Source organism: Lytechinus pictus, chromosome 5 (assembly GCF_037042905.1).
Source record: "Lytechinus pictus isolate F3 Inbred chromosome 5, Lp3.0, whole genome shotgun sequence".
NCBI lineage: Eukaryota > Metazoa > Echinodermata > Echinoidea > Temnopleuroida > Toxopneustidae > Lytechinus > Lytechinus pictus.
The window spans coordinates 54,071,781-54,089,318 of record NC_087249.1 but is presented as its reverse complement, the minus strand read 5'-3'; the positions used below and the strand labels follow the sequence as shown (position 1 = coordinate 54,089,318).

At 36.1% G+C, this 17,538-nt stretch overlaps 2 protein-coding genes across 4 annotated transcripts in view; one reads left to right on the top strand and one right to left on the bottom strand.

The window, feature by feature from the left end:
* Window positions 1–2,310, top strand: part of LOC129261080 (uncharacterized) — a 27,748-nt gene extending 25,438 nt beyond the window's left edge. For both annotated transcript variants that reach the window (XM_054899114.2, XM_054899115.2), the window contains exon 15: window positions 208–2,310. In XM_054899114.2, coding sequence (XP_054755089.1) covers window positions 208–429 — 222 coding nt within the window. In that variant the 3' untranslated portion in view covers window positions 430–2,310. The remainder of the gene's footprint in view (window positions 1–207) is intronic.
* On the bottom strand, window positions 1,385–17,538 carry LOC129261082 (uncharacterized). 2 transcript variants are annotated; one of them, XM_054899117.2, is made up of 14 exons: window positions 15,512–17,538; window positions 14,750–14,820; window positions 14,162–14,276; window positions 10,511–10,585; window positions 9,826–9,917; window positions 9,009–9,171; window positions 8,319–8,402; window positions 7,692–7,907; window positions 6,659–6,770; window positions 5,764–6,015; window positions 5,432–5,484; window positions 4,640–4,747; window positions 4,149–4,292; window positions 1,385–3,475 (listed from the first exon to the last, which is right to left on the bottom strand). In XM_054899117.2, the coding sequence occupies exons 1-14, from the start codon at window positions 16,307–16,309 to the stop codon at window positions 3,344–3,346; spliced, it is 2,415 nt and encodes an 804-aa protein (XP_054755092.2). In that variant the 5' UTR covers window positions 16,310–17,538; the 3' UTR covers window positions 1,385–3,343. The 2 variants fall into 2 exon arrangements, 1 of the variants encoding a protein (XP_054755092.2); XR_010293512.1 differs by lacking the exon at window positions 5,432–5,484.

Below are 17,538 nucleotides of genomic sequence, written 5' to 3'. Positions count from 1 at the left end.
TGTTCCAATGCATTTTTTCTATCTTATACTGGTATTATGATAATATTTGTTCCAATGCATTTTTTCTATCTCATACTGGTATTATGATAATATTTGTTCCAATGCATTTTTTCTATCTCATACTGGTATTATGATAATATTTGTTCCAATGCATTTTTTTCTATCTCATACTGGTATTATGATAATATTTCTTCCAATTCTTTTCAGGTGAGTAGAGGGGCTGAATGCATCATGGTCAAGAAAGATTTCTTTATGAAGCACGCCCCCAACGCTGTAAAACGGAACGTCCGATCTCTGGTGTATCCATACCCGACGGCTGAGAAACTTCAAGAAAATCTTCAAAGTCACACGAACTGGTCGACTTACAAAACAGAGACTCTGTCAGGAATACTCAATGATCAATCAAAAATGAAAGACTTGAAGGCATGATGATCAGTCATTAAAAACATGAATTATCGATACAGGGTCATAGTGTATACAGTTTGAAGGACTGGTGCAAAATTGGAACATAGGTACACATCTTTTATTTTTTTCTTATCAGAAGTAATTTATAACATTTAGAGATCTCCTGTCCCGATTATTAGATCTAATATTTAAAATAACTGACAAGGTTTCTCAACAACGTGTAGAAAATGAGAAAAATATAAGATGATGGAAGCGTACTTCCAACCTCCATTTAGGTCTTTTCTGAAATATTATATCAGATCGAGGAACAAATGAAGATTCAAGTTCAAATCTGGGGGGGGGGGTAACGTTTTTATTGTATTCAACTTAAAATAAATAGATGTTTGAGCCAATAAGAATTTTATAATTCATTATTCCATGCCCTCAAAGGTGGTGGCAGGGGGGACTCTTTTCAAGCATTGAACAGAAAATTAAATAAAAAAGTGGTGGAAAGGGAAAAGAGGGAAAAGGGAAGAAAAAAAGGGTGCACAAAGGAGAGGTTTTGGTGGTGTAACTCTGAAGGATCCCTGTAATTCAATTGTGGGATAAAAATGAAGTCATCTTGACTTTCAATCGTCTTGCCCCCCCCCCCCCTTCTGGTGCCTCACCTGTATGGTCTTATGATCGAATGATGCGAAAGATATAGGCCTAACGCTTTTTTTATATCATTATTTATGTCTATTCTTAAGTATCAGAAGTGATGGAAGTGATTTTAATCATCACTACCGGAATTCACCGTTAGTGGCTTTCAATATATTACCAATTTTTAAATTGATTCTGCTTAAATGAGCTATGCTTAAATAACCTGTGTTTGGAACAAATTTAGCAAAATCGTGCAGCATTGGTTATTTTTATTCCTGCCGACAAAGTAGTCAAAATAATATCCAAAGCATCAAAACTCAAATGACTCGAAGTTATACAAGGAATTGCAAGCTTGAAATTGTTAATATTTTAAACACTATTTAATAATATGTCACTACAGATGATATACATTGAATAAGTTAACAAGTTTGCTGGTATAAATACAAATTATCTTCATTTATATACTCTTTCAAAAAAAAGTGCGAATTTGAACTCTCTCGAAAAAGGGATTCGAAAAAGATTCTTTACGTATAAAAAGAACTTGAAAAGTCTCAAAGTGGCTGTTTATGGTAAATTAGAACCCTTTAGGGAACATGTAAAGGTTTTAAATACGGGACTAGTATATAGAACCCTTTAAGAACCTTTTTTCTAAGAGTGTACAGTGTAAGATACAGTACAATAATGGAATAGCACCATTAATTAAAAGAGAGCATCAAAATATTCACTCTCAGTTTGAGACAGCACTTTTACTTCGAAACAATAAACACAACATTATCACAAAATTTTAAATTAAGATTAATATATCTCGACCAATAAAGCTCAGTGTATTGAAACATAATCAGATGAAATTGAAAGCAAATCGAAGATGTTTTTCGTCTAATGATCATGAAGAGATATATTATCAACCTGAATGCTTATCATATCGAATTTATAAAATGACAAAATATGGTAATTGAACATATTTTCTGCGAAATTAAATTTGTGAAAATGCAACTCGAGAGAAAGTATAAATTAGACACAAAAGAGGTCAGTGCAATAGAACTGGCTATCTCATCGTGAAATCTGTGTCTTATATGTATATTTTGAAGACTTATTTGAGAAAATTCGAGTGCCTGTATATTTTCCGTCCTTTATAATCTCAGAAACTTTTTATATTTTTTCTTAGCCAATATGTGATGTAGATGAACCTGTTAGGTTGTGCAATATTGTGGTATATATTTGGTTTATCTGTTAATTATGTGTGTGTTTTTTCAACTGAATAAATGAGTTAAAATATGTCCCGAATTTTAATTTGCACTGAACTTATTTGAACGTTTGCTGAGTTAACCATAAACCCGTGAAAGCAGTGATGAGATACACTCTCAAGCTCAGATATTTGAAATAAATCCTAATAATCCGAACTGATCAGTCCAACTCTGTATTTAGTTTTAATGCTCAAGATTATTTTTTTATTCTCAAATGATTTAAATTCAATTCTTTACGATTAAAATCCAAGGCAGGAGTTCGACTGGTAACGAACCACAGCCGATGAGGATTTATTTGAAATCTCTGCGATTTAGAGTGTCGTCCGACCTGCGATCAAGATTTAACCGTTATGATCAAACTTGGATGAAAAGGGGGTACTGAAAACAATAATACTACGCCACTAACTGTGGACAAACATGTGTTGATTCCATATGGGGTTGATATCCGTCTCACATTTAAAAGGGAAGTTCACCGTGAAGAAAAGTTTGTTGTAAAAATAGCAGAAAAATAATAAAATATATTGGTTAAGGTTTGAGGAAAATCCATTAAATTCTAAGAAAGTTATAAGAATTTAAAGCTTTGGATTTGTGACGTCATAAACGAGCAGCTGCCCCCATATGTTATGTAATATAAAATGCCTAAATTTCTTTTTTTTAAATGGTTCGTGATGACTTACTTTTGTTTTCTTCTTAGCGACGGATGTGAAATGATTTGTCTATTGATATACTGAAGGTACTGTAAAAACTATGTTCAATTTTCTGAGACTATGACATTTCATTGATTTTTTTAACCATGCGACGTCACAAATCAAATAATTAAAATTCTAATAACTTCTTTATTCTTTAATGGATTTTTCTCAAACTTTCGACAATATCTTATAATTATTTTTTTGCTATTTTTACATTAAACTTTTTGACAGGGTGAACTTCCCCTTGAAAGCGGCTGGGCCGGGTGGGTGTTTAGTATAGCTGTTCGAAAACATACACCCGCACTTTTTCGTAAATTCTGCACTAGTAATACAAATGCTGTCTTTGGCGTCGACATTGAGATGAACATGTCCATGATAAACTCATCAGATTATACCAGTGGCTACCTTCTTGTTGAATGTGATGATATCTCCAATCATAGCTGATTTGTATTTATCCCAGTCAGCGTGTTCTTGAAGTAATTCTTGTAAACGAGCTTCAGCCGGCCACGGAGGGACCTAGAAGGAAAATAAGGTAATAATGGTAATTATTTAAGTCATGGGGGAGCATCTTTTTACGACACACTTCAATAATCTGTCACTCTTTAAGGAAATGGCTTGATAACTGGTCCACATAAGAAATTTTCAGTAAACATAGCGACATTGACAGGTTTGAAGCAGCGAATTTTAGATACAAAAAGTAGATGAACCTTTTACATTTGCATTCGGAAAAAAAATTTGACCACGACACCACTCGCCTCGTAGCAGATACGTTTTCGAAGTATTAAAAAATCATCCCACAAAGGCAACCCACAAACTATATATTTTTTCTGAATGATAATTTTTGTACCTTTTGTCGACCAGTTGGTTTTTTGGGGTTGCTTTATATTTTCTTCTTTTCATCTTATGAAAAATCATAGTGGACAATCGCCATGCCCCGTTTATTACTGTCTTTACTTAATTTGAAAGTTGTGATTAATCTGGTATCTTTATATGACCACATCTACATAGGGAAAATGGGCTAGGGTTTGAGACGAGTCCATCTCGAATTTCGATTTTTTTTTATTTTTACATCAGCCTATAGGGGGTGTGGTTCTTTTGCCCTCCCCCTCCCCATCCTGACAAAAATCACGAATTGCCGCACATAGTAGGGGGCGTCTACTGTTTACCGGTAGCTGTTAGTGTGGCTTACCGTACGAAGTAGACGATCTTTGGCTGTCTCAGTTAGGTGCTGCAGGAAGAAATTCTTGGAGATGAGGATGCACTCGGCCCCTTCTGACGTCAGAGTTAAACTAGGGGAACCCCCGACAGACTTAAAGAGGATTGAGTTGAGCCCCTGTAAAAAAAAAAAAAAAACATTGATTTGAGTTGAACCAAGAAAACTAAGCCCGGAGTGGATATCCTTATAAAACATGATTTAATATTGAAATAGACGATTCCTTTATTTCCATTCAACAATCAGAATATATATTGTGGTATTTCGGTTCAAAAATCATTTCCATCTGATCTAAATCATTATTATTTTTTGCACATGTAGTAGAATGAATATTGTAAAAAGTAACGAAAAGTGCAACATTCTTTTAGGTCTTAATCATAAGACTATGTAAATTTTCAAATTTATCACATAATGTAGAACAATAATGTCAAGCCATTACATAATTTGTACTAGAGTATTTTACTTACGAAAACTTCACCCGAAACACATCGTCGGAGTTTAAGAAAGATTGAATTCCTCTCGTCACAATCTCGTGTACTACCAGCATCAGAAGCCATGGACACCATCAGCGTTGTCTGTTGAAATAAAAGTCGGGAGTTTTAGTATTATACGAATTGCTATAGCAAGAGATTAGATGCCTCCGATGTATTCCTTTCAAGATCACCAGGAGCGACTTTTACAGGATTTAAAAATTATCAAGGAGAACAGGAAACTGATCAATTTACAAGCACAACATAGGAAGAAAAGATCGAGGTAAATTCATAAACTCAAGAAAAAAAAAAGAAAGAAACGGTCACTTCCAACGAATGACCCTTACTATAAAAAAAAACATCCAAAGGAACTTATTAATATCGTCACGGCTAAGGGTGTGACACAAAAGGGAGGACAGTATCCATCTCGTGGTACTAATTGCATGCAAAGTTGGACCGAAGATGGGGCATAAAGCCCCCCCCCCCGGACTTAAGTAAGATAATAATTGAATCGCATTAAACTTCCTAACTGATTTTGGTTCGGCTGTTGAAATCCTGCATCTACCATGCTCAAAAACATGCAAAGACCAAATAATGACAGCAAATATCCCATATCCTCTCTTAAAATCGGACTTGGTGCTGATCAGGACGGTGGTTTGGGAGCCGTGAGAACCATGAAAATTCCGCCGCACCATTCTAGCTCGAACGCTACTTATTATTGCAACATACCCAAGAACATAAAACAAGAAAATGAGACATGAATTCGATTTTTACAACTGATAAACCCACCGTTAAGTCAGCGAGGCGAGGGCTGCGACTCCGAGCATTAATATTATCCAACACTAAAATAAAGAAAATAAACATTCAGAATTTTACATTCAATATAAAAGTGATGATAACGTTTTAGACTGAATGAAACTCTTAAATTGCTATAATAGCTGCATTTTTTTAATGATTGTATTTACAATGAGATGAGTCTTATAATATTAATTTTGTTATCATTATTAATTAATTAATCTATTTATTTATTTATTTATTTATCTATTTACTTAATTTTTCATTTATTTATTCATTTTGTTTGTTTGTGGGGAGGGGGTGTATAGAAACAGTGATAAACCTACATGAAATGTGTTCCTCGGCGTTTCCAATACGGTCCAGCTTCTGTCTAAGTTGTACCTCAGTGGTGAAAACTGTCTTAGCTGCCTTGTAAAACCGCCCTTTCTCCTTGGATACCTTCGGCTCCCCATTACTTCCAATGCTTGCGATGCTGACGTCATCTCTGATGCTAGGGGCGGGGCTAGAGGACCAGGACGTGGATGAGGGTTGGTCGTCTTCCGTGACTTTGATGATGGGTGGTAACTTCAGTTTCTTTCCTGATTGGAGGAGAGCATTGGGAGAAACGTCACGAGAAATTGAAAATGAAGGAAAAAGAAGGCGTGTGTGAGGGGGTGGGAGAGCAACTCTTCTTCCTCACTATCTTCTTTTCTATTATCTTACATTTCAGAAAGCGATTGCGCCCTTTAGGGTGAACATCATTTATTTTAAAAGATTCTGTAGTAATAGACCAAATTGCATTGGCCGCTCATTTATAAATGAATTAGATACTCCAGCTAATTGGTATGGCAAAAAAGGGAAAATAAGAAACGTAAGAATAAACATGTTTTAGAATTGATAATCAGAGGCAACCGTCGATGTATTCATTTTTTTTTCTTTAGAGGGAGCAGCGAGATCTGTTCTGTTTTAATACAGTTATTGAAAAAAAGCACGCAATGTTCGTATTCCCAGTTTTGTCATACTTAATGAGAGAGACAGACAGACATAGAGAAATACGCGGATATATAATATTTATCACATAGGCACGTGCACTATTACATACCTTTTAAATTATTAAATAACAAAATAATTCCTTAAAAGAAAAAAAACGATTTACAGACCGATTCTTTAAATCTTATGTTCATGGAGTGTCAACGATATCTTTCTTTCTGAAAAAAAAACCAATAAAGTTTAAGTACTTACTGCGATTTGCTTTGTGAGTTGTTTGTTTCTTCCTGGGAGATTCTATCACCTTGGTCTTGCGTGGAGTTGTAGTTATAGGTTCTTTGAGTTCTTTTAGCACTTGACAAGCTCCCTGGATGGAGGAAAAAAATAACAATGTATGCTGTGTGAATCAAGGCGGTTGTAAGAATCATGTTCACAAAATCATTTTCTTTTCTTCAAACGTTTGCAATTTTTTCTCATTTTCTCCCTTTTCGGCATGCAACTTAAAGGATAGTCCAGTATACTCGCAGACATGCCTGTTAAGTTTTTATTTTTCAATTTGCCTGCATCTTATCAGGAATGTTTGTACTGACGCAAATTGATAACAACATTAATTTCATTTAAACATGCCAATGTTTCAATATTTCAAAAGTATAAGTTTGTATGTAGGGCAAATCAGTGATTCATATTCATTTTGTCAACACTGATTTAATATGCATTTTTTGTGTAAGAACGCCTGATATTAGTTTTATCCATTCTAAGGTATCCCCCCCCCCCCAACGATGGTGAATATCGTTGCTAATTTACCAATAAAGTCACAACCATTACTCTAGACTTGTTTGACGCAAAAGTTGATGACGTCATTTTGGGAAAATACTCAACCATGACGTTTGCCCCATATAATACTATATATGCGAGACACATAGGATCAGAAACAACTCACAGATTTGACGACATAAATCCATTCCGTCTTGTTGCTGTTCAGGCAAATACTCAACCATGACGTTTGCCCCATATAATATTATATTAGCGAGACTATAGGATCAGAAAACAACTCACAGATTTGACGACATAAATCCATTCCGTCTTGTTGCTGTTCAGGCAAATACTCAACCATGACGTTTGCCCCATATAATATTATATTAGCGAGACTATAGGATCAGAAAACAACTCACAGATTTGACGACATAAATCCATTCCGTCTTGTTGCTGTTCAGGCAAATACTCAACCATGACGTTTGCCCCATATAATATTATATTAGCGAGACTATAGGATCAGAAAACAACTCACAGATTTGACGACATAAATCCATTCCGTCTTGTTGCTGTTCAGGCAAACCACCGCGCCCTTTCTAAAGTAGGTGAGAAGGCAGATAGCAGGGTTGTTCTTCGGTAGCTTCTCGACAGGCCAATCGTTAAAAACCGTGATCGTACGAAGAAAAGTGACCACATCGACGTCCTGCTCGATCTCAAGCTCGTTCTTAGGTGTGAAGATTGTCATATATTCCTTAAAGAAAACGTAGTCAAAAAGGAGTTTAAATTATTTTGTGTCACAATTTTCGCATTTTGTTACGTACGATGGGGAAATTTTTTACACCAATTAATATACGGAAAAGGGAAAACACATTTATTTACAAATCTCTCAATCTAAATTCGAATGTAAAGAGTACATAAATACCTATGTGTCTGAATGAAGCATACTGATTTCACCCTATAAGTAGTGTATGGCTTCAATCCTTGAGTCCCAGCTTATTCTAAGTCCCCCTCCCAGCCTATTTTTTTACTCTTATGTTCAAGATCTTATTGATACAAATTACAAAGAAGATAAAAAAAAGTATGCACAACTAATGAATCAATGTTCATAATCAATTGAAAATTAATAAAAAAACGACTATTTTAAATCGAATCAATTTCTTGCCTCTCTGTCTAAGCTGAGTAATTCAACTTCCTCGTGACATACGATAGTGTGTGGTCTCACAACCCCAGTCATCAGTTCTCGTTCCTACAAGAAAATGATAAAAATTCAAATAAAGTTCATTCATGACATATCTAGCATTCACTCTCAGAATTATGAGTTAATTCTGCCCGGACGCATCCTCTTTTTCCGCAAGATAGCAAGGAAGGATATCCGTGTTGAAATTTTGAATAATTTATAGGCTTGGAATTGTATTCTTCACAGCACGGCCAAAGGAGTTTCGAACCCGCACCTTTGGCCTTACCATTCATGGAGTGACCGATTGCACCACGCCAACAAACTGCTACATGGTTCGCAAATGCATGTTCATCGATATTTATGAGGCGTAGTCTTTGACGGAACAATGGTCAAAATGACCATTCTCTTTGTTAATACGTGTCCAACCGAGAAACATGTTTAAAATTAACCAATAATTGCTTAAATAAATTTCACCAAGAATTTGATCGATTTTGACCAATTTCATCGGTCATTCGCATTATTAACCAAGCCTAGTTCATATGACCATTCCGGACCATTCTCTGAGAGAATAGTCATTTTGACCAATCCTGTTTTAGGGAGTGTACATATTTCAACGTCATCTTAAACTTTGGCGCCTCTGTGCTAGAAGCGAGACACCGACATCTATATACTCACTCCAAAAGTGTTTCCTCTCTTGATGAAGTTGACGAGTTTAACCCTTGGTTCTTGAGTTTGCTCATCCCTGGTAGTTGTGGTGATGATCGCTGTACCTGATAACATCAGGTGAAAGTTATCTGCTCGATGACCTTCCCGTACGATCACGCGACGTTTCTCAAGCCTTCATTCAAATATTACAGATTAGTTTACTCAGAGTTTATTCCTCTTTAGAATTATGTGAAAGGTGCAAAATAATTATACCATTCAATGTGAACGATAGCGGCTTCGATGATTTTAATGATGATATGCAGATGATATAAATTCGGATGATAACAATAATGATAATAATAACAACACTGATACTACTTCGCCTGTAACTATACTACTACTACTACTATTACAACAACTACTACTACCTACTACTACTACTACTACTACTACTACTACTACTACTACGACTACTACTACTACTACTCCTACTACTACTTCTACTATACTACTATTACTACTACTACTACTACTACTACTTCTACTATAGCTATTACTTATTCGTCTACCACTGTATTACTGCTAATTTGATGATAATGATGATTACGGCAATAGATACAAATGTATTATGTTCATGAAAATATCATTCATGAAAATTATAACAATCTACAATTAAGAGTTTATATTTTCCTACCAGTGATTGTTTATATATCATCATTTTTTATATATATAATGAAACAGGACAAATCACTAATTTATTGATTTTGAATTATAAAAAACACTTACGAAAAGCTATGTGAATTCTTTAATCTGTTTTGTGTATGACTATTGGAGTGTTCATACTTACTTGTTATAGAATCCAAATTTTGCGATAGATTGTTGCATTTGAACTGGAAACTCGCAGAAAGCGTCCAGAGTTGTACGAAGTGAAATTAATGCCTGGGAATATGGTTAATGGGTGAGAATCAAGATAATCATCAATAAATTGATATCAAATCAGTTTAACAATCAATAACGGCTTATATCAGGGCAAGTCCATAAAACGATCAACCCTTTTCTACGTCTGACTCCCATTTTTCTCAAGTTTGAGAAAAACTGACCAAGTCATGGTCTTTTTAGACCATTACAGACTGTCATAAGAACCAGATATCAGAAAGTTTCATCATGGTAGGGTCCATGGTTTCATGTAGGTCCCATATATAAGGGGTCGGACGTACATATTTTAAGGAATTGCCCTTTATTCATTAAAGACTTTGTAAACTATAAATAGTTATATTTTATACTATTACAAGAAATACACAAATTCAATTCGTGTCATATGACAGATTTTTAAAACATGAATTGCTAGGTATCCAAATAAAATTTATGCTAAATCTTTTAAATACATTGTAAAGGCTGGAAACAGTTGCAGTTAAAAGACAATCTAAATCCGGCTTGTATTTTCGAAGAGAGGGGGAGCGGGGGGGGGGGGGGGGAGGGGATTACTACAATTGAAATAATTATGGAATTTCCAAACAATCACAATGACATACCTTCTTTACTTCTTCATGACTCCTGTCACTTGGTTCCTTCATTAAAATCCGTTTAACTTCCAAACTGAGCTGACCCTAATAGTTATGATTATAGAAATACAAGTCACGTGATTATAGAAACTCACGTCACGTGATGATAGGAGGGTGAGAGAATTCTGATTACAAACATTGCGATAAAAAATGTTTACTTTGTTTAGATCTAGACCCAACGTTCTTACACCATGTAAATAGGTATTTGTTTCAGCATAATGTGAATGATCATTAAAGATACAGCTGTGCCTCGAAATACTTAATTTTCAAATATGTAAAACATTACTTAGAAATGGGGTCATCATTGCATCATGTACTTATTCGCACAATTTCATGGTATTTACTTAATTCAATAGAATTTTAATTGAGTTGTTTGTGGACGAATTTGTGTACTTATAAATATCACCACTCATTAATTCACCTTTTTAAGAATTAAAGGCAAATTATTTTATTCTTTAAGTCTTTGGATTCGTTATTTCAGGGGCTGTTTCTGATCCCAAATTATAGGTGGGCATGTATTTCTATACCCACTATCATATAATAATTAATTGTTAATGGCGCCCCAATATTTTGGTGGCTCCATCTTTACCTTCGTCACACGAGGTCATGAGGTCATTTATCTCTAACAGACGCACCTTTACTTTATTGCGTTGTCGGTATCGATTTTAAACATGTAGAAAACAATTGTATTCACAATCAGTAGACGGATTGATTTAGGTTTTAAAAATAGTGAATAGCTTTTCCGAAAATACTTGATCTGCACACTGTTCTTGTCTCTCAACAAGGCCACTTTTTACGTAGGTTATATTGCTTTTCGCAAGGGTTTTTTTAATGATCTTTGAAGACGATACAGGGCGTCACCATAAAACTCTTAACATAAATCGTGAGATTGCAGATTCCGAAATATTGATACTTTTTTAGAGGAAATGTTTCAAGGCTTGTGAGGAGTCGATATTGAAATATCCGTCTCCCTGCTTTCCATTGCGCTTTTGAGTCGCCTTATATTCTAACATTTTAGTGCCATATTTCCGCTTACACTATGCTTAGCCATGTTAAGCGATGAGTGACCGACCCCCCCCCCCACACGATTATTTAATAAGAGCGTGACTAGGAGAGGGAAAGGGACAAAAAATATTACAACGAAACCACACTGTCAAACAGCTGTTTCATTATAGTCCTAACAAAATAAAATTCTGTTTATGCGGGGCGGCGCCAGGACATTTGATAGGGGGCAGGATCAAACCAAAAGTGAGGTCAACCCTGATCTCCCCTTTTATACTCCTTTTTTCTGTCATTCCTTTTTAGCCCCCTTTTTCCCCTTTTTTTGAAATATTCAAGCACACAGACTCCCTTGACCCTAATGTGGCACCTCTCCCACAGACCTATATACCTTTCGTGGAATCAAATTGAAATGTTTTTTTGTTATCATTTTTGTCTACCCCTATAAGAAAGCGAATAATCTGAATTAAAGAGAATTATGTAAAAGGGTATAAGGTTGGAGTGCAACTCTCTATGTGGGGACATTGGCGGCGGAAGCCAAAAAATTCAGGGGGTCCACCTAAAATTTTATGATAGACACTGGTAAAAAATTTGACAAGCAAAAAAAAAAAAAAAAGTTATCAACCCAAATTTTAGGGGGGTCCACCTGAATTTAGGGGGGACGCAGAAACAAAATTGACAAGCAAAAAATAAAGAATAAAAAAAGGTTATCAACAAAAAATTGGTCCCCCCCCCCGTCCCCCCCCCCCCCCGCTTTTGCCGCCTATGTGTGGGGATGGGAAACAATTTGGTCTGTTTTCCCCATGCTGATAAGACGAGAGAGAAATTACGTTACGAAACTGATAATTGGAATAACAAATATAGTCGTTGACTAGACATCGCCTTTCTAGGTGAATATCAACCACCGTAATTAACGTGGAATCGTCTGTACAGCATGTCCCTTAAGAAATGACAATTATCTCAGTCTGGTAAGGATAGGAGATCATTCACCAAATAATAACATGCCTACAATTTATTTAGATACGGTATAACTCAGAAAATGTAGGCCCTATAAAGGAAAATGAAACGACTTTAAAAATTGGGGCTCCGGGTGGCAGATAACTGATCTTCCTCTTTCCTTGGCTCTATTAATGAAAACCAGTAAGAATTTACCATATTTGCCACAGATTTCAAAAGGAAGTTTATAGCTTCTTTCATATATTTTTTCTTCTCTTTTTTAAATCCATCAAATTGTTATCATCATTGTTATTATTATTATTTGACCTTATCATGATAGAACCATAGATAACATTATACATGGTAAAAACCAACAATACAGAATGGAACAGTGCTACATGCTGGTCAGGGGTGACAAAAGCATAATAAATAGCTGTTGCTCGGAAGCGTATCACCCCCACCTGTAGCACTGCGTACAAATACCAACTTACAAAACATACCAATTACAAAAAACAATCTAGCTCAATAATTAGCGAAATTTCTATAAAAGTCTTTAGACTACTGAAAACTTATTTGCATACGTTGAAAAAGGGAATTATATAGGTCTATATACATGAACATGATCACTGTGAAGAAAGAAAGAACAAACCAATCTTGTTCGGAGATAAGTTAAATGTTTGGTTTTAAGAAGCGCCACGGAAGTCAATTAAATTATTCAGCATTATTTTGATTTGCATAATAGCTGAGAACGTAATTATCATTTTGATAGCCTAATTGTCTAATTCGGTAAGCCAACTAATATAAAGTAGGTTGAAAGGTAGCTTGCAATTGAGATAGACGTTAAGATTGTACAACGATACAATATATATGACCTTATTGCTATTGGTGAATGTATTAAACAAAATGCGAAAACATCAGTAAAGATTAGTTTCATAGTTATAGGGGCACATGGCGAACGCTTAATTATTGATGAACAAATTAGACAATAACATTGAAAATCAGTATCGTAGTCATGGAATCACATGCCGAGTTGCCATCTTTTTAAGTTTTTGTCCACAATCAAATTTATGTTTTATCTGAGAAGTGCCCAATTTCTTGTATTTTACTTGACAGCTCTTCGGGGGAGCAACTGTGCCCTTTCATGGAGTAAGAGATGCCCCCTTTTTTGCTTCTAAAAGAAAATGAAGAGAGTACTATGTACCATCTTGTATGAATCTCACATCTGCCCCTCAGTGAATTCTCGCGTTTCAATAACAACCACATGTCGGATATACCCACCACATCATTCAGAGAATGTTTGATATAATTATGAAAATGAATAACGTTCTAAAGTTAAGGCCTTAACTAAATTCTCAGGGATGGTTAATCCTTCTTCATGTTTTACACCAGGCGCGGATCCAGGGGGGGGGGGTGGGCACAGGAGGCACGTGCCCCCTTTTTTGAGAAGCAAACTTAAAAATTTGTAATGTAAAAATACCATGAAAACACAGGTATTCCCCCTCTTTCGAACTTGAAGATTTTTTTTTTTGCTTGTCAATTTTCTTTCGGGGACGAAATATCCTTTATTTGTGGTTGAAGACTTTTTTTTTTGCTTGTAAAATTTTTTCTGGTACGAAATATTCTCCGGGAAAAATTGCCCCCCCCTTTGGGAAATCATGGATCCGCCCCTGTTTTACACGTACGTACCTCTTTTCTCGCCTTGAAGTGATTAAGATCGAAAAAGATTCCTACTTCTTTCTTAGGAGAAGAATGGCTACCCAGACCGACACTCTCGGCATCTTGTTCCCTCACATAACGGCTTCTATTTCAACAAAATCATATTATCTTATCATCAAAATTGTTGTTTGTACACAATGTTTGCAAGAAATCTGTATCTATTGTAACATAATATAAAGAACATATTATACAAATACAATGTAGAATCATGTACTGGAATAGATGGCTGTTTCTTGTTATACTTTAAAGAAAAATATAGGCCCTACATCGTTGCGGTGTACACCTTACATATGACGATGGTATTAGTACTTTTACGGATAACATGCTTTAGTATCATATGCAACATAATACATGCAGAAATAAATGCAAGCAGAGAAACAAGAAAACATAACACCAAAGTTGTTGAACGCTCCTTAAGATTCGAATATTGTCGGGTATATATATATATATAGAGAGAGAGAGAGAGAGAAGGGGGGGGGGGGGCCGGGGGCAGTGAAGATCGAGGGGGATAGGGGGAGGGGATGGGGAAGGGGGATGTATCAAGAAGATATGACTTACCTTTTGTTGATCTGAAACGAGCGGTTAATTAGCTGAAGAAGTCTTACAGCCTTCATAAAACGGTGCTTTATCTGTCAGGGGAAAATGAGATATCATATTCATGAAGAATTGTTTATTGTCCGTTTCATTTAAGCTCAACATAAAGGTTACAAATACAATAGACCGAAAGCAGTGAAGGTATCCCACCCCCTCCCCAATTATCAAATTTATATTCTAATTTTTAACATTTTCAAAATAATCCATTCTAATAAGTGAGTGTGAAATATTTTAATCGAATAACTGTAGTCATCATGTAGTTGTTTTAGCTTATACGGCGCGTATCATTCATCAGCGAATATTTGCTCCGCATAATTTAGTACTACTACTAATAATGATGATGACGATTTGTATTAAAGATTTGATGAATATAATGATATAAATCTAAGTAAGATGTATGATGATAACTAAAATAATAACAGTAGTCATTCATAATAGCGAAAATATGTCTTGACTTTTTTTTTTATTCCGATGCGCACTATATTGCTATATTATTTTATTCATTTCCCAAAATACCTCAATTATTTCCAGATATCTTTACAAAAAAAATCTGATATTTTTATTGATGGGGACAATTTTGAAAAAGAGAGATATGAATTAAAAACTTGAATTGAAAAAGAAGATTAACTTGAATTGAAAAAGAAGATTAAATATCGAATTTTGCTCGATGTTGACACGTGAGATTATGACAATATGAGTGCATAATTTTGATCATGGCCGACTTACCAAACTTGGAGGGGGAGCGATAGCCTTGAGTTGCGATCTCCTGCTTAGTCTCCCGCCAATCCGGGATGGTGATTCTCCCTGTCGACCAGACTTCCTCGTTCGTGAGCCCGACCTTGGATTAAAGCTACCTCTGCTTCTCCTTCTCCCACTCCTTCCCATCTTGTCTAAACTCATCAACGACATCGTCGACGTGTTCGAGCGAAGACTGAGAAGACTTATCTGTTTTGTGAGAGACTTTCCTCGCGGTCGAGGCACGGAGCGTGTTTTGACAACATCCACTGTTCCGTCGCTGAAATTACTAGACCGTCGTAAATACGCACTGTCGTCGTAAATATCACTCAGAGAGCTGTTTTGCTTGGCGAGTTCCTTGATAGCTCCAAGTCGGAAACTCTCCGAACGCGTAAACGGCCGTCGCGCCCTCTCCTCTTTCTCTCCAACCTTATGGCTATCAAGGTTCCCGGGAGTAGTGGCTTCAACCGCGTTTTGTACTCCGATTAAATTACGACTGCTCATTCGTTTGTAGAACTGAAGTCGTTTCTCGGCGGTTTTATTCTTCGGCTGACCCTGAAGAGAGAAATGACGAGGAAGGGATGGGTCTTCACACACCGGCTCATCTTCTTCAACGCTCGTTGACGAGATGGTGGCCGGTAAACGATTAATCAAGCGAGAACTCAAGTTGATGTCAACTAGTCTTGATGAATCTCTCAAGCCGGCGGTGATCGCGTTCGCTTTCTTTGGTGGTCGACCCAGTGATCGAAGCTGAGGGAACTCCACTCGTCCTGTCGCCATTGTCGTCATCAAGTTCTTAATACGGACTTTAATTTTTTTTTAATCCCGGAAGAAATTCTTGAATAGTTTTGTTCTTCTTTCTTCTGTCACCTATTCTCCAACATGATACGATTTACACAATTACTTCCATCTCTATGGCGAATTGATGATGCGTATTTGGGCAGTCATTAAAAATCACTCTGAATAGGAAGTATACAGTGCCTTAAAAAGTAGATGTCATTTCTTTGCAAGACCAAACACATTGAATATTACAAAGTGAGATAAACCAACAAGGAACAAATCAATCATGACTTTGTTACAGGCAAGGCTTCAATCTCCTGATTTGGATAATGAAATGTGATTATGACATATACATCGAATGCGTTTCTCCTCCAGGATATACATGATATAGCTCGCTTGGGATTTAACTTTCCTGATGGTCACTTTAATGGTGAAATTGAAGATTTGTCTGATTCTTCAGAAATGTTGTTCATATAGCAATCAAATCATCATAGTTAACCTATGTATCGACTGCAGCGAGAAGGTACTGTGATAGTTCATCTTGCCTAAATAATCCACATGATGACTGGCACGGACGTGATGATTATCGGGCTTCTGGTTCTACTTGTCAAAGCAAGTTGATTTGTTTTTATAAGCAGAGACGTCCAGTAATACCGAAATGTTTTATAATTCACAAATCATGAACAAAAATATATAAGATAATTTGAAATCAGTCCAGATCTTTTTCTTCACACTTTGCAACATTAAGTCGGAGTGACTTTTTATTTTTAGTTAAACCAAATTACAGAAACCCGATGGAACTTTCAAACTTGCACATCCTGCTGTAAAATTCTTTAAGGGAATCCACGAAATGGAGCTACCAAAAGGCTGAATACTCCATAATTAAGGTCCACGTCAAACCGTTCTTTCTTCTGATCCAAATTCCATGTTCTTCTCAGCACGAGAAAGAGGTGTTGAAATCTAAGGTGACTCCATGGACCAGACCGGTTTCCAAGTTTTCTAGTGTTATCACATCGAACTCCTAGTAAGCAGAACCTAAACCAGAAATTCTGAAGATCCTCCAGTGTCGTCGACATCTGGTGTCATAACCTGTTTTGAACCTCTGGCACAGGTGGTCCGTAAACATCTACAGTTTACATCTACAATAGGCATCTCCCTGCCAGCTTGACCGTATCATTTACAGTCCCGTATCCCAGAAACTGTTGAAGTCTTACAAAGCGTAAGTCACATCGATCAAT